This window comes from Cydia amplana, chromosome 24 (assembly GCF_948474715.1).
Source record: "Cydia amplana chromosome 24, ilCydAmpl1.1, whole genome shotgun sequence".
Classification (NCBI taxonomy): Eukaryota; Metazoa; Arthropoda; class Insecta; order Lepidoptera; family Tortricidae; genus Cydia; species Cydia amplana.
Window position 1 is genome coordinate 910,727 of NC_086092.1, and position 22,718 is coordinate 933,444.

At 38.4% G+C, this 22,718-nt stretch overlaps 1 protein-coding gene across 1 annotated transcript; it reads right to left on the reverse strand.

Annotated features, from left to right (window-relative positions):
• Nucleotides 1-964: 964 nt before the first annotated feature.
• LOC134659184 (F-box/LRR-repeat protein 20) lies at nt 965-21,789 on the reverse strand. Its single transcript, XM_063514817.1, has 13 exons — nt 21,592-21,789; nt 20,058-20,171; nt 17,890-17,973; nt 16,450-16,557; nt 15,236-15,333; nt 14,228-14,294; nt 12,382-12,484; nt 11,086-11,171; nt 9,076-9,258; nt 7,462-7,563; nt 4,538-4,625; nt 3,491-3,615; nt 965-1,091 (listed from the first exon to the last, which is right to left on the reverse strand). The coding sequence occupies exons 1-13, from the start codon at nt 21,619-21,621 to the stop codon at nt 984-986; spliced, it is 1,296 nt and encodes a 431-aa protein (XP_063370887.1). The 5' UTR covers nt 21,622-21,789; the 3' UTR covers nt 965-983.
• Nucleotides 21,790-22,718: the final 929 nt, after the last annotated feature.

Genomic DNA, 22,718 nt, shown 5'->3' on the forward strand with positions numbered 1-22,718 from the left:
CCGTTTATCGAATAAACGGTTCATTTATGTCAAATAAAGCCCTTAAAACGTTTGCGTTCTCAAGTTTGAAGCTCAACCGAAATAAACCGGTATTAAATTAACCGGTTCCTTTAACCTTTTTCTTAACAAACTTAAAAAACGCGAGTTCAGCCTCACTTGCGCCTGATAAAGCAAAAAAATGCTTTTAGAACAAAATACAAAAACAGTGTGTAAAATTATGTATCTTATAAGATACATTGCCTTGAAAAGAAACCGGTTCCGAGCCTTACCTGAGACAATGACAAACAACGCCGTAAAACCGTGAATATTCACACAAGTATGTAGTGTTCAGTCCCAGCACTCATACCTTATAATCGTGCAGTACTGGCAGCACGCAGTATACAGCACACACGGTTTGGAAGTTGACGACACGTAGACATTTACCGGTTCACGTTACCACCTTAAAAATAAAAATAAAATTATGGTGCGCGTTACACATCGGAAATATATTTTTTATACATACATATAATCTTAAGTACCTTTGTGGAACTTTAATTAGAAGCTTTTTATTTAATACTTTAGCTTGAACAATGCGTATTATTACTGATTTAAGAAATAAGTAATACAAAAATGAAAATAATTTGGTATAATGTCATGTAGTTAAAAAATATATGTAGTTTTAATGAAAAAGTTTTGGATTTTTTATTTTGTTTTTGTATAGGCATCGCATAAAAAAAATGTTTATTTTATTTCTTGATTTTTTTTCTGTTATAACCGACAAATTCCCAATTTTTTGGGACTTGCACATATGGGGCATTATCTATGAAAAGGGACTTTATTGTCGATGGCGCTTACGCCGCACAGCGTCGCGCGGCATTCTATTTATATCGGAGCATCGTTAATAATGGCGTAAGCGCTATCGACAACAAGGTCCCTTTTCATAGATAACGTCACATATGTATGTATGTATGTATGTATAGATTACCGTTGTGGTTGTAGCGCGATCATATGATGTCGCAGCAGCGGCAGTAGCGCTGCCGCGCGGCGCCGCCCGCCGCGGGAGGCGTGACCGGCGCGAAGTATGCGTGCACCTTTATGTTGGGCAGGTGGTTCTGTACACACAACAATATTAACTTATTCATATTACCATACAGAAATATAAATAACTTACGCTGTCTCGAGTTTATCATTTTTTCCCCACCTCAAAAAGTGCCCAGCGCCGCTAAAGAAGTTTTCACTTCAAAAATTGTGACACACTTTTATTTCTGACTGTACTTATTCTTATTTGCATGTCTATCTAGCGAGTACTTCTTGCTTGAGACCTTTCTAATGAGAGTAATGAGCCTAACTCGTTGTGTTTGTGTTTTTCCATCGAGGAGTTCCTTTGGCTGCCTACGGACCAGGCATGTTAAGGATGTAGATTTTTTGACATCCGCGGATGCGGATGCGGATGAGGATATTTAAAGGCTCACATCCGCGGATGCGGATGCGGATGTCAAGATTAGGTACTTAGAAAATGTCAAATATTAAATTTGTAGTATTTTTTTATTAAAAAAAAGCGGCCAAGTGCGGGTCGGACTCGCCCATGAAGGGTTCCGTATTTAGGGGATTTTGACGTATTAAAAAAAACTGCTTACTAGATCTCGTTCAAACCAATTTTCGGTGGAAGTTTGCATGGTAATGTACATCATATATTTTTTTAGTTTTATCATTCTCTTATTTTAGAAGTTAGGGGGGGGGGGACACACATTTTACCACTTTGGAAGTGTCTCTCGCGCAAACTATTCAGTTTAGAAAAAAATGATATTAGGAACCTCAATATCATTTTTGAAGACCTATCCATAGATACCCCACACGTATGGGTTTGATGAAAAAAAAAATTTTGAGTTTCAGTTCCAAGTATGGGGAACCCCAAAAATTCATTGTTTTTTTTCTATTTTTGTGTGAAAATCTTAATGCGGTTCACAGAATACATCTACTTACCAAGTTTCAACAGTATAGTTCTTATAGTTTCGGAGAAAAGTGGCTGTGACATACGGACGGACAGACAGACGGACAGACAGACATGACGAATCTATAAGGGTTCCGTTTTTTGCCACTTGGCTACGGAACCCTAAAAACCGCATCATAATCCGTTGCGTAGTTTTGAAGATCTAAGCATACAGACAGACACACAGACAGCGGGAAGCGACTTTGTCTTGTTTTATGGACTTTATGTCTGAAATAAATGTTTTTTATTATTATATTTATTTATTATGTAGTGAAGAAAGAGTGGTAACTCCATACATCAGTTTTCTTACCAAAACGCCAGTTATTTCGTAGTCGACATCTAACGTCAAGTAGTGGAACTATCAGTACCTTGGACATCTGGTGTCACTACTTGACACCAGATGTCACAAGTGTCGCTACTGACGAAAACTGTACTGCTAATACAATTTAAAACTAATATTATAAGCGGAAGGAGTTGAAAATAGAGTTCCGGTGCATCCGGTTATAATATAAGTTAACCTTTTGGACGCCAATGACCGATATATACGCACCGCAGGTCCAACGCCAAAGACGGATTAATCGGTCATAGACCACAGAGCAACATAGACCTAGGTGCATGCATAAAGTTCAATTTCAGTTTTGACACTTCGGTGACGTGGCGTCAGCGTGACAGCTTTTGTGTTTGACACGGCGTCGAAAAGGTTAATTGTCGAGCATTAGAGTTTTAGTTCCGACATCTATTGTTAACTATCAGTACTGATAATGTGCGCTTTTTCGGGACTGAATGTGTTAAAAAAATCATACACATTATTATCATTTGATTGAAAATATTAGCAGATTTTTATAAGCTTTTGTTTAGTTTCACCTGTCCCGTTGTCTGTCTGTCTGTAATCAAATCTTGCAAGTTAAATTTGATCCACTCCGTTTCCGATTGAGCTAAAATTTTGCATGCATGTATAAATCGGATGACAATGCAATATTATTATGACATAGAGCTGATCTGATGATGGAGACAGGAGGTGGCCATAGGAACTCTGTGATGAAACAACGCAACCTAATTGTGTTAGGGTATAGATAAATAAAGACATAAGTGCTCACTCCATACATCAGTTCAGACTATTAATTTCAGTGTCTACATCTAGCATCGAGTAGCGGAACTATCAGTACTGCTACTTGACAATAGATGTAGCACCGACCGGAAAGTCTTATCTCAACAGCATAAGACTTTCCGGTCGGTGCTACATCTATTGTCAAGTAGCAGTACTGATAGTTCCGCTGCTCGATGCTAGAGATGCTATCTTTTTGGTACTAAAACTGATGTATGGAGTGAGCACTCTATGTATTTTTTTCTCTATGGTTAGGGGTATTTAGAATCGTCTCGATGAGTATTAGTTGTCTGTCGTAAGAAAAGCACAGTCAGCGATAAAAGCTTGTACCAAACATTTCATTTTTGCCAAATCTTATTTTATGATACAAATTGTGTAGGTAGTTTACCCTACATTTTCAGACATGTGGGCCATACCCTAAGTTTCCGGATGGCGTTCCTTGTGACCAGCTGGCAGTCGTATAGCTCGATCAGCTGTAGGTTGTGGCAGGATGTGAGGTGCTCTAGGGCTCCGTCCGTCACGAGGGGACAGTTGTCTAGACCTGGAAACAACTTAATGTCAATGTGGTTGGCAACTGTCAAAGGTTTGCATAGATGGCGCCATCATAGCTTGCCCCTTTTTCTATGAAATTTGGCCTAAAGGGCTGGCGTCCAGGGCATTAAAAAACAAGAATTTGACACATTTCTAGGGACTGACAGGGCAAGCTATGATGGCGCCATCTGCATAATACTCGTACTTCGACCGGCCAACCCCATTTCATTTTGATAGCTCCATGTTTAAAATATAGACTACTTTTCTTTAATCGGTTATTAACACGATTTTAATGATGTTATTATTTATTAAGGAGATTTTAGTTTATGACTGCTATATTATTTCGATCCGTTTCGAGGATCATCAACTGGAGCAACACCAGTAGGCCTAGCGCAGGAGCGGAGCGACAGTATCTCACCCGCGAGTAACTAGTGTCAGTAACTATCCTTCCCTCTCTAATTAATATAGTTAGAAAAAACCGGGTACAGTTTCAAAAACAGTCCAAAATTCCATGGAATTTGAAATAGTTATTTTTTGTTTTACAAGGGGGCAAAGTTGCTGTATTGATACCCGCTCAAACGAAAGCTTCTAAAATTGAACCACGAGCGTAGCGACTGGTTAGAAAAGTGGAATCTTGAGCGTTGCGAGCGTGCAAAATATTAAACAAAATCCAAGCAAATCGATTCAAAATTAACGTAATTAAATATTTATCATTCAAAAGTCAATTCTACTAGCCAACATAAGGAAACAACTAAAAATTTGCATCAGATTACACCACACATGTGGATAAAATGTAACTTTCTCATCAGTTTTTGAACAATCTAGATAGCCTTTACCAGCCGATGTGGTGAAAATGTTATTTGGACATACATATATGCCCTGCTTGTACATTGTACGTATAGGTACATGTACAAGCAGGGTTGGCGACATACCCAACACGGTGAGGTGCTCCGCGGCGCAGGGGGACATGGAGAGTTGCTTGATGCCGTTGTCCGTTATCAGCTCGCAGTGAGACAACGTCTGCCAACAACAATATATATTATACTAGCGACCCGACCCGGCTTCGCACGGGTTAACAAATTATACATAAACCTTCCTCTTGAATCAACCGCATCAAAATCCGTTGCGTAGTTTTAAAGATCTAAGCATACATGGGGACAGACAGACAGCGGGAAGCGAATCTGTTTTATACTATGTAGTGCCTAGCGACCCGACCCGGCATTGCACGGGTTACACAAAACCTTAACAAATTATACACCTAAACCTTCCTCACGAATGACTCTATTGATAGGTGAAAACCGCATGAAAATCAGTTCAGTAGTTTTTGACTTTATCGCGAACAAACACACACACACACAAACATACAGACGCGGTGGGTACTTGGTTTTACTTAGGTCATACTGAAAATTCCTGGACTGGCCACTTAGAAAAAATAAGTTTTCTCATATATCAGAATCCAGAAACTTTCAGTATGGCCCACGTAGGTATAAGATATAATGATGATATATCATATTTAAATATTTATGAGTTGATTTTCAAATAATCGAAAGGCGAAAAATATTTTTGATTTTGTTTTATTTTAATTTGTTACTTAATTTAATTGCATGACTCTTACGAAACGAATATTTAATTACACAAACGGCTCTACCGCGATATAGTTTCATTGTTTTTATCTTAAATTCCGACGTTACAATGAAACTGTATCGCGGTAGACCCGCTTGTGTAATTAAATATGTGTACAAAACGCGACAGTTTAAATTATTATGTTATGAAATGATTTTACTTATTTACATAAGAAACGTTACCGTTAACAAGCGAAAGAGGTATGTCAGGATCGTAGCAAGTGGAAATCCGTGGTCTCTGCCAGGGATGTTGCGAACATCCGCATCCGCATCCGCAACCGCGGAACTTCCGCATTATTTTCAACATCCGCATCTGCATCCGCATCCGCAACCGCGGAACTTCCGCATTATTTTCAACATCCGCATCTGCATCCGCATCCGCATAAAATCGATGCGGAGCTTATGCGGATGCGGATGTCGAACAAGTCGGTACAGGAACGTCTTAGCGGCGGCGTAAGTGCTAGGTAATTTCGTCATTACCTATAACGAAATCGTCTAGATCCAGAAAAGTCGGCCAAGTTACTGTTTATTAAGTATAACCACTGACTTAATATAAAAGAAATAGACACACAAAGCAGAACAAAAATGTCAAGAAATGTGGATCCCAATGACGTTTCGCACCATTTGCATTGATGATAAAAACGCTTACGTAAATTTTGAGTCAAGATAAATGTTTCGTACAGAAAAGAGCTTAATGTCGTAAGCATTAAGTGTCAAATTTGCAAAGATAAGTACCAACACTGTCAAAAAATTTATTCCGATGGCACTAAACGTAACGTATTTACGTCAAACAACGTCAAACGAGAATAATGAGCGAATGGAGTCACTTTGGTACACTTTAATATGACTGTACAGGAAAACCAATTGAAGTAATAAATAAAATAAATTTAATTTAATCGGGAGCTCAAATAAATTTTTAATTCGTAATTATACGTCTTTAAATACTAATTTCCTTGAAATAAATTCTACTTATTAAATAACTGTGTATTTAAGATCCACATTTACTCATAGCACGGGTGCACGGGGACATTTAGGTACTGATTGGTTTTTTTTTATAAAGTCTAAAAGTATAAAAAAAATCCTGTGGTTGTCACTGTGTTCAGACAGGTTTAGCATTTACAGTTTGTCGATATAAGCCCTTATTGGTGGTGTATATGTCGGAAACAGGCAAATGGGCCGAACACACAAGTGCCGTTTTGCCTTGTTTAAAACTGCATCACCCCTATCTCTTGCTATAATTAAATAGCAGTCCACTTTGCACGTCGCATAGGTTTTCTTGGAAATCTTGAATTTAAACATAATATTATTCCTTATGAATTCCATATAAAAATATAAAAAAATATTGACCTCACATCGACTCATTAGATTTTTGTTCCTTGACATCCCTTCTTTGGTACTAACAAATTAATTTATTCAAAACCATAAATTACCACCAGATTACATAAATTATGTAATGCTATCCAAAGAAGTAACCGAAAGAAATACATTCCATCCTTTTTCCTTGTTTTATCATTGTTATTTTTACATATTTTAACGGTACATTTCGTAATTGTTGACAACTTCACATTTGAGCGTTTCAAACAAGACTAAACGTAAAAGTAATGCATGATCTGTATTGACATTACTTTTGTGGGTCCATTTTTGGCGGCTGATTGTGTATCCAGTTCTTTATACTACATCAATGAGTATAACGCACCTATATTCTTGCTCAAATACTAAACGTTTCGTTTTTTTTTAATAAAAAAATACTAAAAATGTAATATTTGACGTTTTCTAAGTACCTAATCTTGACATCCGCATCCGCATCCGCGGATGTGAGCCTTTAAATATCCGCATCCGCATCCGAGGATGTCAAAAAATCTGCATCCGCAACATCCCTGGTCTCTGCCTACCCCTCCGGGAAATAGGCGTGATTATATGTATGTATGTATGTATGTATGTATGTATGTATGTATGTATGTACGTCACCAGTTTCTCGAGCCTTGGGCAGCCCATAGACAAGTGCACGAGCGTGACGTCTGTGATGAGCACGCACTCCTCAAGGTCCATCCGCTCCAGCATCCGGCAACTCTGTATGTATGTATGTATGTACGTCACCAGTTTCTCGAGCCTTGGGCAGCCCATAGACAAGTGCACGAGCGTGACGTCTGTGATGAGCACGCACTCCTCAAGGTCCATCCGCTCCAGCATCCGGCAACTCTGTATGTATGTATGTATGTATGTATGTACGTCACCAGTTTCTCGAGCCTTGGGCAGCCCATAGACAAGTGCACGAGCGTGACGTCTGTGATGAGCACGCACTCCTCAAGGTCCATCCGCTCCAGCATCCGACAACTCTGCAACACACCACAACGTTTATCGTGAGTTTATCACAAATTAAGAGGAATATTTTAACCTTTTGGACCAGGGATGTTGCGAATATCCGCATCCGCATCCGCAACCGCGGAACTTCCGCATTATTTTCAATATCCGCATCCGCATAAAATCGATGCGGAGTATAATGCGGATGCGGATGTGGAACAGGTCGGTACAGGAACGTCTTAGCATCGGCGTAAGTGCTAGACTGCTAGGTAATCTAGTCATTAGCAAAAAAAAATCTATTAGAAATGAGCAGTCAAGCGTGAATGGGACTTAATGTACGGAACCCTTGGAACGCGAGTCCGACTCGCACTTGGCCGGTTTTTTCAAATAAAAATTACTAAAAGTAATATTTGACGTTTTTTATGTACCTATCTTGACATCCGCATCCGCATCCGCGGATGTGAGCCTTTAAAAATCCGCATCCGTATCCGCGGATGTCAAAAAATCGGCATCCGCAACATCCCTGTTTTGGACGCCAATGACCGATATATCCGCACCGTAGGTTCAACGCCAAAGAGCGATTAATCGGTTACAGACCACAGAGCAACATAGACCTACGTGCATGTGCATAAAGTTCAATTTCAGTTTTGACACTTCGGTGACGTGGCGTCAGCGTGACAGCTTTTGTGTTTGACACGGCGTCGAAAAGGTTAAAGGCAAACCAAGTTCATAGGGATGATGAGACATGTTGAATTTTATACCAAAATATAGTAAAATACAAAGCAAATGAGCACTTTATACAATGGTAATAATACAAAAATACAGGAACAGAAAGTTTCAAGTTTCAAGTTTTTTATTAACTTACAAAAAGGACTGAAATAAGGATATCATTCGCTTTCTTACATTTTATCCAAAAACAGATTGTATGGCAACTATATACATAAACGTAATATTTCACAGACAAAACCGCAAATTTCTTGTTTTGTCCATACTTCAAGATGGACTCTTAGTGACTGTGACGTCACGTTCACTTATCGTTGAAGTAGCATGACAAATACGAACGTTTCCGAGAAAATACGATGGAAATAGTTATTTGTTTCACTCGGGGGCAAAGTTGTTGTTTAACCGCTCGTGCTAATATTGATACCCGAGCAAGCGAAAGATTCCAAAATTGAACCACGAGCGTAGCGAGTGGTTCGAAAAATGGAATCTTGAGCGTTGCGAGGGTTTCAAAGCACGAGGGTTAAACAAAATTTGCCCCCGAGTGAAACACAAAAATTTTCACCACACCAATCCGAAGCAAATATTAAATGTAAAATATCAAACAAAATCAAAATATGCATTTGATTACTTTGCCTCACATATGAATACAATGCAACTTTGCTATCAGTTTTTGAAGTGCAAAGTAAGGCTTTCCCAGCTGGAGTGGTGAAAACAATTATGCACTATATCTGAATTCGATTTTTACAATGGTAGACTAAATAAGTAACCAATAAAATAAAAGTTGATTTAGGCAGACAGGATAGTAGACACAGCAGTGTACCCACCCTGGCCAGGGCCTGGAAGCCCGCGTCCGTGAGCTGCGTGCACTGCGCTAGTTCGAGGGTCACCAGCTCGGGGCAGCGCGCCGCTAGCGCCGCGAGCGCCGCGTCCGTGAGCCGGGAGCACCCCGACACGCACAGGAGACGCATACCGCCGCACAACTTCGATATCGACTCGTCTGTTAGGCTCTAGAAGAAATCAAACATACTGACAATGATTTCTGATTATCATACCTCGCAACCGAGCTAGCAAATCTGTAGCAGTTGTTTTCAAACACACCAATATTATCAAGCAATAAAAATTCCATGTTAATATTTGAAATAAATGCAAAAAAAAACGTGATTTTATAAACAAAATAACAGATACATTGAGACGCATCTAATATTGACATTGACCTGTTAATTTATATTATTTGACAGTAAATTGAACCGGGTTATATCGGAAGAGGGTCAACAAGGTTCTCGATCAATTTTATTAATCTTACATACAATAAAGTTAAAGCAAAATGTTTCATCATAATCGCCAACCCTGACACAAAACTGTCATATGCTACGGTTTTGCTAGCTCCGTTGCGGGGTATGCTGATTATAGCAGGCGTGTCTCACTCCGCGATTTCGTCGCTTTGCTACAGGTAGCTAAAAGTACATCCGTTCCGCCCCAATTTTGGGGAAAGCCGTAAGCCGCGCGTGGCGCTGTCGCCACCTAGCGGCCATATCTGTGCTGATCGTAACATACGCGTTTTGTTAGAGAGTGAGTCTTCTGGAGGTAAGGTAGTACTATTATTTATTTGGTGATTATAGTCTTAACACATTCAGTGCCGAAAACCCGACTAGTCGGAATCGTGGTACCAGGGCTCGGAACCGGTATTTCTTAGAAACCCCGAAACAGCCCAATATTTTGAATTATTTTATGCTCTTTACGTAGAACTGAATCATATATTTAGGTAAAAACATTGTATTATTAGATTGTCCCATTAAAAATGAAATAATAAACCAAAGAACGAAAAAGAATGTAATAATACCGGTATTTTGTATGGAGCAAATACTGGTTTCCGACCCCTGCGTGATACTACAGCTTTATATGACGACATGTTTGTGGCCTGACGCAGATGTCTTGTTTGGCTGTGTAGCAATGAATGTGTTAAATATAAAAAAATAATACCTGTTTTCTTCATATTTCGGAATACAAAATATAATTTAACAATGTAAATGTGCAAACCAGTTTACAAAAGAACACAAATTACAAATTAAACTAAACATATTTCTGCATTAACACACGAGGGCGTGTTTCCTGCAGGATAGCCGTGTCGGGTTTGAAAAAATCCCTACAGAAGTACAGAATAAAAATGGCTTTCTCTAAATCAATTAACTCATATAAAAGCGTTTAAAAATAAAATAATTCAATTCGTCTAAGCTAACTATACTCCGACTTGGACAAAACAGAGCGTGCAAAGTGTGATTTTTAAAGTCATATTTTTATAGAAATTTAACATTTTACATTTCCACTTCTCGTTAGTGCAAAGTTCTTTCAGAGTTAGCTTTTGGCCCACCTATCAATTTCTTTATTTTAGCTTATAAATAAATAAAAGTGGAAAAATTCCGTCTCGGGCGAGGCTCAAACTCGCGACGCTGGATCACTAGCCCATTGCTCTGCCAACTGAGCTACCGAGACTTCTACCTAGCGATCTACCGTACACTTCTTAAACGGCTACCGGAGTTCCAAGTGATATTAGAAATTTATCACTAGCGATGCCACCCCATACCAACATTAATTTTTATTAATTCTTTCTTTATTTTATACAATGCTTTGTCTACAAGTACAAATATGTACATTAATCGAGATTAAACTTTTGTGAGACCTATTTTAAACTGTTTAGACGCCAACGGTTTCACTCACTTGAAGTTTTAGTCGCCATCGGCGACAAGTTTCGGGCCCTTCGGGGGTCCTTCCTCAGGCTCGAGTGCTCGCTAAACTATACCGTTTAAAATATGTACATTATTTTAGAAGGCACTTACTTCGCAGCCCTGTACGTTTAGCACCTCGAGGTCCGGGCAGTACGTGGCCAGGCACGACACGGCTCTGTCGTTCACGTTCTTACAGCCTGCCGAACAAATACTGTATACTAGGCAAGCCGTGGGAATATACTATACAGATACAGATCAGATACACGCATTTCGGACCAAATGAAGGTACCAAAAGGCGTTTTTTTTTAAGTTGTCCCCTACACTTTTTTTCAAATTCGGGATTTTTTATGTTATTTCTACTCAGAATCACGAACTCTTTCTATCCTAATAGGAGAAAAAAAGTGTCCCAAAATTTTCATAAATTTTTCGGTCTTTCCATTCCGCGACCGCCATAAAAAGTCTATGAAAAATGGTGACGTAATGGAAATAAAAACCTTAGGACACATTTTTTCTCCTATTAGGATAGAAAGAGCTCGTGATTCTGAGTAGAAATACCTAACATAAAAAATCCCAAAATTTGAAAAAAAAGTGTAGGGGACAACTTTAAAAAAAACGCCCCAAAACGATTTCCAGCCTGCCGGGAATTAATTTTCAAAACTTTTTTCTTTTCTATATTGATTGGCGTAGAAGGTTTTTATCAGAATGATTACACAATACACAAATAGCGTCACATTACCGACACTTTCAGTAAAAAGCCGCTACTGCACTCCGGCGCCTTTTGTCTACGCATCGTAAGAAACAAGGTCATCAGTAACTTATACTTGGTCAAGCAAATCTTGTCAGTAGAAAAAGGCGGCAAATTTGAAAAATCGCGGGTTAGCAACACTACGTTTGAATTGCTCGCAAATCGCGTGTCATTTATACGTTATCTGTGGAACTGTTTTGTTTACATTTCATCGTTGTTTGATGTACATTGCTGCTTCTTGTTCGTTTCCTAGGGATACCGTACTTTAGTTTGCTTATATCGCTACTGACATAGATTAGATTAGATTAATTTATTTCTTATTGAAAATGTACATTAAATTTTACATGTCAAAATAAAATGCATTCACAAAAAGATCGTCACAACACAATATCAATAATAATAATTAGAATAATAATCTAAAAAATAAAACAGTAATATAATATAAAACGACCACTTTCTATAAAATAGAAATGAGTAAACAGTAAAGTAAAAATCAGTCAAATTAATTAAGAATATAAAAAATAAAAATGTCCATAATAATTTTAAAATATTTAAGATACGACTAGCCTAGGTAATGTCAAAAATTCAAAATTAATATGTTACGATAATAGGAAAAAAAGCAACTATGTATATGTCAATATAACCGGCTTGACAGACTATACCTCTGCATATGAAGCTCTTCAGTTTGGGACAGCCCCTGGCCAGAGCCTCCACGCCGTTCTCCGTGATGGACTGGCACCACGACACGTTTACGTGAGTCAGGAGCTAAATATTACAATTATAAACAATTATATACTTAATTAATACAGTGTTCGAAAGTATCCAGATAATTCTGATTTAAACTTTCACGATTTTTACACATTATTAAATTATACAACGGGACTTAATCGCGTATCTAAGTTTAAAGATTTACCTCCGACGTTTCGAGGACGGCGTTGTCCCCGTGGTCTCGGAGAAGACTGGCTTAAGTTGACATCAGCATCGTCTAACCGCGCGAGTTTTTCGAACTACCCGCACTTGGTCTTGTTTATCCGCTTGAACGTTTTGCGCACTAGGGATGTCACTCAGTCGACACACAACACTAACGATATTCGATTTATCGATTGTCGATATTCGTTTACGCTTACATTTACTAATGACTGGATTCCATGTGGACGGGGACAACGCCGTCCTCGAAACGTCGGAGGTAAATCTTAAAACTTAGATACGCGATTAAGTCCCATTGTATAATAATCCAGATAATTATAGTCTTTGATAATTATCGGATTCGAATTCCTTGATAGTAAAAAATAATGATGGGGCGTTTTTTTTATATTTTAGGTTTTATATCAAATCGATAATTATAAGGCATAAAAATCACGATAATTATCAAGATAACTATCATTGTTAATTATCCTTTCGATTCTTTCGAACCCTGCTTAATTATATTTAAAAAAAATGTTATTTTCAAGTTTCAATTAGCATTCTCTATAAATGATTATCACTTGGTTGAAGAACCAGGTTCATATACAAACATTAACTATGTAAAATACAGGTTACGGAACCTATATTGAGTTAGTCGTATGGGTGACGCCTGAACGTGTCAAGTTGACAAAATCGTTGGATCAAATTTTAGTTTTGTCAACTATGAACCAGGGATGTTGCGGATGCCTATTTTTTGACATCCGCGGATGAGGATGCGGATTTTTAAAGGCTCACATCCGCGGATGCGGATGTCAAGATAGATACATAAAAACGTCAAATATTACATTTTAGTAATTTTTATTTAAAAAAACCGGCCAAGTGCGAGTCGGACTCGCGTTCCAAGGGTCCGTACATTAAGTCCCACTCACGCTTGACTGCTAATTTCTAATAGGTTTTTTTGGCTAATGACCAGTGATCGGGGATTTCTATGCCACACCGCGGGATATCAAGTCGAAATGGTAATATGGATACGCCACTTGGCCCGCGATAGGAACAAAACTGTTCGAAAAGTAAACGCTATTTCGGTGTTGGTAATTCGTTTATAAAATTAAGGACTGTAAAAAAACAGTGTTGGTTATGATTTAAAGAAAAAATATTATTCAAAAAATTATTAAGTTTTCAATTTTTCAATTTCAAATTTTCAATTATTAATATTAATAATATATGCAATGCATGATTAATTGATTAACAGTAACATGCCAAAACACTCTCCTATATCGCACACGAATCCCGGAATCCCGCGGCATATCCATACTAGCATAATGATTGAGGTCATTCACCCCAAGTGGCATAGAAATCCCCGATCACTGCTAATGACTAAATTACCTAGCAGTCTAACACTTACGCCGATGCTAAGACGTTCCTGTACTGACCTGTTCCACATCCGCATCCGCATTAAATCCGCATCGATTTTATGCGGATGCGGATGTTGAAAATAATGCGGAAGTTCCGCGGTTGCGGATGCGGATATTCGCAACATCCCTGCTATGAACGTCACACGTCTACGTAAATAAAAGGTCATTGTCTATTATAGTGAAAACTTACCGGACATCCATCCGACAACGCTTTCAGTGATATGTCCGAAATGCTGGGACAGGAGTCCAGGTTTATTCTGCAAGTCACAAACACAAGCAAGGGTCAACACACCCTATTTAATCCCTGTTTATACTGTAGGGTATTTGACTACTAGTCAAATTAGTTTCTTTTTTGAACTGTCAAAACGATTATGCTACTATGGAATTTATATGAAACACTAGCATGTGACGTCACATCAAATCATCTCACCTACTCTTTATAGTTTCATTACGCATTTTAAAATATAAATTGTGTTTTAAAATTGGTAACTGCTTTATTTCATGCATGGTGTAAAATATTTTATTTTAAATACAGTCAATTACCCTATTCAACTATGGAATTCAAAAAAATTTAAAGTTATAGTTATAGTGGATCATTATATGCAGACGAAGTAAAATATTAGTACATTATTGTCGAGGTTCGGAAGTAGCTACTTGCAGGCTGAGGATTCGTTTTAAACGGACGACCTTGGGAGTCCGTTTAATTGAATCCGAAGCCAGCAAGTAGCCTTCCAGCCGAGTCATATATAGTGCTTTTCTCAAAAATGGTGCAAGAAATAGAAATATTTTACAGAAGCAACGTTCTAATTTTCACAGAAAAAAGTAAAACCATTAAAAAGATATGCTTGCCGCTTTAAAAAAAAAAGAAGTGTATTTTTCTGCTGAAAATACGCCAACGTATTTGAGACACCTAAATAGTCGCGGTACCAACATTATAATAATAAGTGCTGATCATCTGTTTGGCTGTTTAATGGACCTATGCCTTCATTTGATATGGCCATTTAAAGTTTTAAAAAGTTTTGAACTCGTAAAATAATGGAATTTGTATGCAACATTGCAGTCCCGAAATCGAGAACTTACGTTACGTTTTTAACTTTTTAATTTTTTGAGTGACCATAAACTACACACTTCGCAACCTATTTTTTAGCCGGCAACGTCGACTTTACCGTCCATTTTTGAGAAAAATAAGAACACTGACCTCTGTAGCTTGGTGCACCTCCTGCCGAGTGCCTGGCAGGTCTGGTCGGTGACCTTTTTGCATTTGTTTAGGTTCAAATCTTCGATGTTCGGGCATGACTGGGAGAAACATATTAAATATTAACAACAATAACAAATTATTCAATCAATTTTTAATTTAGGTATCCATTTGTTTATTATCAGTGATCGGGGATTTCTATGCCACACCGCGGGATATCAAGTCGAAATGGTAATATGGATACGCCACTTGGCCCGCGATAGGAACAAAACTGTTCGAAAAGTAAACGCTATTTCGGTGTTGGTAATTCGTTTATAAAATAAAGGACTGTAAAAAACATGGGTCTCGACTCGGTCGTTGAAAGGCAATGCAAAACGGTACACGATAAGGTAATGCGAGCTTAGTGGTTTTATTGATAATATATTCAATTGATCTGTAATCAAATTTTCAATTATTAATATTAATAATATATGCAATGCATGATTAATTGATTAACAGTAACATGCCAAAACACTCTCTTATATCGCACACGAATCCCGGAATCCAGCGGCATATCCATACTAGCATAATGATTGAGGTCATTCACCCCAAGTGGCATAGAAATTAGAAATCCCCGATCACTGTTTATTATACTTGGTCAAGCAAATCTCGTCAGTAGAAAAAGGCGGAAAAGTTGAAAAATCGCGGGTTAGCAACACTACGTTTGAATTGTTCGAAAATGGTGTGTCATTTATATCTTATCTGCGGTACTGTTATGGTTACATTTCATCGTTGTTCGATTGCTTGTAAACAAAACATACAGACTATTAAAAACTCTCAACCGTTCGAAAAATGGACAATCCGATGGACTGATTGCAATATCATGTTCGATTGACGCTCCACCATTGGTACGTAATAGCATAGAGAAAAAATACATAGAGTGCTCACTCCATACATCAGTTTTAGTACCAAAAAGACTATTAGCATCTAGCATCGAGTAGCGGAACTATCAGTACTGCTACTTGACAATAGATGTAGCACCGACAGGAAAGTCTTATGCTGTTGAAATAAGACTTTCCGGTCGGTGCTACATCTATTGTCAAGTAGCAGTACTGATAGTTCCGCTACTCGATGCTAGATGTAGACACTGAAATTAATAGTCTGAACTGATGTATGGAGTGAGCACTCTTGTCTTTATTTCTCTATGGTAATAGGTATATCCCATAATCTAAGTGTACCTGTGCAAGTGTTTTCATAGAGCCATCAGCTATGCTCTCGCACCCTCGGAGCGACAGCTGTCGAAGGAACCCGCCGCAGCGCTGCGATATGTTCTCTATCACGGGACCCTGGAATCAAACAATAATGGTGAATTGGTTTAGTTTATTTAATGCTATGTTTAATTTAATTGTAATGTCTAGTCATGAATCTTTATGTTATACCTATACCTAATTTTATTTCTTTTAATATTATCTTAAATGTATACCTATGGATCGTTGTTGTCTGGAATAAATGATTTATTATTTATTATTATTAGTGGTAACTATGTGGCAATATTTCTACTATTTATCACCAAATAAACAACAGCACCTGAAAAAAACCGGCCAAGTGCGAGTCGGACTCGCGCACGGAGGGTTCCGCACCATCAACAAAAAATAGAGCAAAAGCATTGTGTTTGTTGTATGGGAGCCCCCCTTAAATATTTATTTTATTTATTTTGTAGTATTTGTTGTTATAGCGGCAACAGAGATACATCATTTGTGAAAATGTCAACTGTCTATAGTTCGTTTTTTTAGCATTAGAAATAAGGTAAACAATCTTGATGTGTCTTTTAATTGAAAAACACATTTTAAAAATAAGTTACGGCAAACATGTAACAATTATGAATCTAATACGATCATTTATATTCTTCTGCTTTCATAAGTAATAGTTTTTGATTTTTAAAAAGCGTTTTTCAATTAAAAGACATGTCAAGATCGCTTACCTTCTTGCAAGTTCTTTCTAATGCTAAAAAAAACGAACTATAGGTATCGCGGTTCATGAGTAATCATGAGATACAGCCTGGTGACAGACGGACGGACGGACGGCGAAGTCTTAGTAATAGGGTCCCGTTTTTTACCCTTTGGGTACGGAACCCTAAAAATTTTGGTTATAAGAATTCTCAAAAGCGGTTATATTAACTCTGCGACGACTAACTTGACAGAGTGTGGAAGTACCAACATAAACAATTAAACATAGAATTCCTCTGCAAAATGCGACGTTTACGGCGCCGTCACACTTCGTCGTTGCGAAGTCGATACTCGATATATAAAAAGCTTAGATGGACTCTAAACCTACATATGATACATAAGAAAAAAAATCTTTATTTCATTCTAAACCGTTATACATATTTTACAAGGAAGACATCCCTGTAAGTTATTTACAAAATAACCTGTGCTAGGAGGCACCACTCTTCCATATCTAAGTACAATTTATACTACACAGCAGTGGCGGCGCGTCCATAAAAGCCGATTCCCACCGGCTTGCCTGTTTTTGGACGTTTGAGCAGAGTTGTAAAGGAAATATGTAAGCCAAATTAGCCCCGGCTTGCCTATGGATATGTTTGACGCGCCGCCACTGTTACACGGTATATGTGTGGGTGTACTGGGTGTACATAATGTAATATTAATGTATTAGCTCACCTCGACGTCTCTCTGGAACTCGAAGAGGTCTATCCGCTGCCAGTTGGAGCCGTCCAAAGCCAGTATGTTCCATAGTTTAGAAACCTACAACAAACAGACATCTGAAACCGCAGGGTTTTGAAAAAATTCTCCCTTTATTCTTTAGCATGTCAAGCTTAGATTCTTTATTCTTTAAATAAATACAGGTATAAGTTTACAGCTTTAGATATGCCAAAACACTTATACTGTTAATACATAGTCATAACTATCTTAACATAACATAGATTAAAAAAAGGCATGAAACTATACTAATTTACATAGGTACTCGCAGAGTTAAAAAAAACGACTTTGTAAATCCTGATATTGTAGGTACTAATTTACGTAGGTTGAGTTTAAAAACATCCTGATACTATGTTGTAAGGACGGCCACTTGTCTGCGAATATGTCTGCGTTTTGAACTGTAGCTAAGAAGTTATTGAGTAATTCTATTGCTCGGTACGTGGGTGCGTTCGAACCATAGAGAAAAAAATACATAGAATGCTCACTCCATACATCAGTTCAGACTATTAATTTCAGTGTCTACATCTAGCATCGAGTAGCGGAACTATCAGTACTGCTACTTGACAATAGATGTAGCACCGACCGGAAAGTCTTATCTCAACAGCATAAGACTTTCCGGTCGGTGCTACATCTATTGTCAAGTAGCAGTACTGATAGTTCCGCTACTCGATGCTAGATGCTAATAGTCTTTTTGGTACTAAAACTGATGTATGGAGTGAGCACTCTATGTATTTTTTTCTCTATGGTTCGAACCGTGATAGGTGCGAACATTTGGATATGCGAAAAGGTTTCTGGCTCTACGTGCGCTTCGCCCTACTGCAGCTATGTAGTTGTCGGGGGTAAAAATACGCATACGCTCCAGAACGGATGGGTTGTCAATATGATTTCTTAGAAGTAGACAGTAGTGTAAGGAAAGCGTTTGCTTACGCCTTGGACGCTCCGGCTGTGGAATGAGTTGCCGAGGTTTTCCAGAGGGTTTACAGGATGGGGTTCTTAGAAAAAAAGAGTGCACAGGTCATAGGGTCCACAACGCGCATGTAACACCCATAGATATGCAGGGATTCGCAAGCTATTTCAACATTTCGGGTCTAATCAAGCGATCATGTTGAAAATGTTTATTGGAAGATTCAAAGGGCCTATGAATATAAATCTTGCTTTGTTCGCCAGCGGTATCTGGGACGTCCGGACGGAACCCCGGTGGATCCACTCATTTCATTTCATTTCATTTATTTTGTTGTAAAGTCATGTACATAAGTAAATCCAGATGTTATACAATAAAATACAAGTCAGACCATGACACCCTGTAAGGGCACACAACATTAACTTCTTGCTCGATGCTCTTTCATCCTCTTCAGAGAAGCCTGGCGTAAAGTGGCGCAGAATAAGAAAGAGTGGCGTTCTCATGTCATAGGCCAAGATGATATTTGGGTCTCAGCCAGTAAAGTAACTAAGGTAGGTACTACCAGGCGTGGCTCACTCCACGATTTCGTCGCGTCACTACAAGTACATGCGGCCCACACCAATTTTGGTGTCTAGCCATAGTAGCTGGCGCGCACCGCTACGGGACGGACGTCTGATCGCGCTTGCGCCACCTAGCGGTCATATCTGTCGTAATAGACGCGTTTTGTTAGAGAGTGAATCTTCTGTACCTAGTACCAGGGATGTTGCGAATATCCGCATCCGCAACCGCGGAACTTCCGCATTATTTTCAACATCCGCATCTGCATCCGCATCCGTATAAAATCGATGCGGATTTAATGCGGATGCGGATGTGGAACAGGTCGGTACAGGAACGTCTAAGCATCGGCGTAAGTGCTAGACTGCTAGGTAATTTAGTCATTAGCCAAAAACCTATTAGAAATTAGCAGTCAAGCGTGAGTGGGACTTAATGTACGTAACCCTTGGAACGCGAGTCCGACTCGCACTTGGCCTGTTTTTTGAAATAAAAATTACTAAAATGTAATATTTGACGTTTTTCATGTACCTATCTTGACATCCGCCTCCGCATCCGCGGATGTGAGCCTTTAAAAATCCGCATCCGCATCCGAATCCGCGGATGTCTATAAATCGGCATCCGCAACATCCCTGCCTAGTACTATTCTGCCTATTCTGTGTGTGTAGTACTTTACCTGGGCGCAGCGGCAGAGGGATACCACGTCCAGGTAGGACAGGATCCGCAGCAGCAGCTCCTTAGGCAACTTCTTGTTTATGTGGTTTTCGTCCTCACCCGAGAACCGACCGATCTGACAAACGAACAAATAAATCGAAATATTCTATATTCAAGCAAGCAAGGCAGTTTGAAAGAGATCGTTCTATAGCGATAAGACCCCTTGCTAACTCGCTCTCGTAAAAACTATTAATGTAGAATGCCAAATCTTGGGCTTTGTTGCACAACAGACGCCCAGCTCCCAGGAACTTAGCTTAGGACTAGGAAGATGATTGATCTGAGGGGCTACCGCGAAAACCGTGTTTCGCAAATTGCGGGGATCTTTTTCTTTTACTCCAATGAAGGCGTAATTAGAGTGACAGAGAAAAATGCCCGCAATTTGCGAACTTCGATTTTTGCGGTTATAGCCCTGAACTATGTCTCTACCAAATTTCCAAATGGTTATAAAACTCAAAATAAAATACCCCTAGTCCCTAGTTCAGTCCAATAAGTGACCAAGTCACGTGGTCCTTTAAACTAAACTACAAGTGTGTGTGTAAACAAAAAATGTAAATATGTAACTAATTTTATTTTTTTCTTATGACGTCATTCATAACAGGCTTATCAAGACATTTAAAACTGCATGAATGTAAATAAACAAGTCTGATAAGGAATATTAATTGGTTCCATTAGGCAGACCCTTATCAGTCATTCTATGTGATAACTTATCAGATATGTTTATAAACAAAGACTCTAGTCTATGTTGATGTTGAAGTGAGATTATTATATTTTTTTTTTTGTAATAAAACATTGAAAGTTGAAACTTATGTATTGTAGATGTGTATAACGTTAATGCTAATTGCTAAATTACTAGCATGTAAAACTCATATTAAATTTTATTATCATTAAATACTAATTAAATAAATAAGTTAATTATACCAATGTTTTGTTTAATTTTATTTATATAAAAGCAGCCCCAAAAATCAGCCGAATGCATAAATATTATAATGTGGTTTTATAATAAACTTTTTTTAAACTGGTATTTTTTTTTCTTTTAATGCATGCACTAATACCTGACGCGAGGGTCACACAAGGCCGTTAAATTTCGCGGTCTACCTACATAACGGTATCAGCGCGCGGGTTATTGTACGCGCAGGGGTCAATACACTTGCCTAACAAAGGGAAATTACTTAATCCAGCGACATCACCAGCCTAATCCGAAAAAAACCGGCACAACAACAACAGCCCTCGACTATTTGCATAATAAAAACGCACTTGATAAAAACAAGTTAAAAAAAAAGTTTAAAAATAGAACGCAACACGCATTGTTTATCATTTGCGATCTTTTACTGTCGCTTTTCTTGTAAACTTTGTAAATGGTGTTAAATATTAATAATCATCGCGTGGGAGAACAAAGGAATAGGGCATGTACTTGCATATAGGTACAGATATGTCAGCTGTTTCTGATCAAAACGAAAACACAAACATGTTAGCGATGTCGATCGATGGACGCCTACCTCGAATTTACTCCTCCCTGAGTAACTCATGCTCGGGTACGGCGTGATCTTCGCCACTCTGCAAAATTTCACTGACTCGTTGGTCCTAAAATTTTCAATAACCGCGGGCAAGAGCGCACCAAACAAATATGGACGACTTTGATTTGGTTTTTCCTAGTTTTTCACGACGTCCTTCGTTGAGAGCGCTCACGGTGCGTTCGGAAACTATATTCGTTTGACAGCTGCATGACAGCTGATGTTCAGCTGATAGAATCATTCTAGGATTGGCACTAAATGGCGACAAATTGCTAAAATAATAAAATTAGGGAAAGAATTTAAAATTATTAATTTATGTATAGATTTTTTATATGATTCTGGAATATTTCATTACATTTTGCTTTAATAGAAATTTATACTTAAGTGATAACTAGTTTTCGAACGTATTTGACAGTTCCTCGATGCGTTCAGCAGCGTTTGTTAGTAAACAAATTGGAAATAAAAACATTTATCTTTTTCGGTTTATTTATTTTAGATAAGTCCGCTTGTGTTTAAATGTCTTTATTTCAAACCTTTGTATGTCTGAGAGGTTCAAGTAAGGATATGTTATCTGGTTATAGCAACGTTAAATGCCATAAATGATGTTGCGTTACGTTTGTTTCTAAACGTATGACACAAACCAAAACATTTCGCGTTCGCGGCATGAATCTAGTATAACTGGATTGGGCATGAGTGGTGGGGATAACTGACAGAACGGGATAGTCTTATGTATCTTTCAGTAGGAGTAGCAGCGAAAACGCTATTATTGTTTGTCCTTGTCACTGTCTGACATCTTGTTTTATTCCCCACCGTAAATTGACCACCATGATTGGTCGAATTCATTTGTTGCCCACCATAACGCGACGCTATGATTGGTCGAATTTATATGTTTTGTCCCTCACGGAGGCACGCGTAGACCACTTCTATAGGATGCTACCTTCTATGGTTCGCGGCTTCGCGCACGAGTGTGGAGGGCCCTTTAAATATTACTTGGTCAAGCAAATCTTGTCAGAAAATAAAGGCGCGAAATTCAAATTTTCTATGGGACGATATCCCTTCGCGCCTACATTTTTCAAATTTGCCGCCTTTTTCTACCGACAAGATCTGCTTGA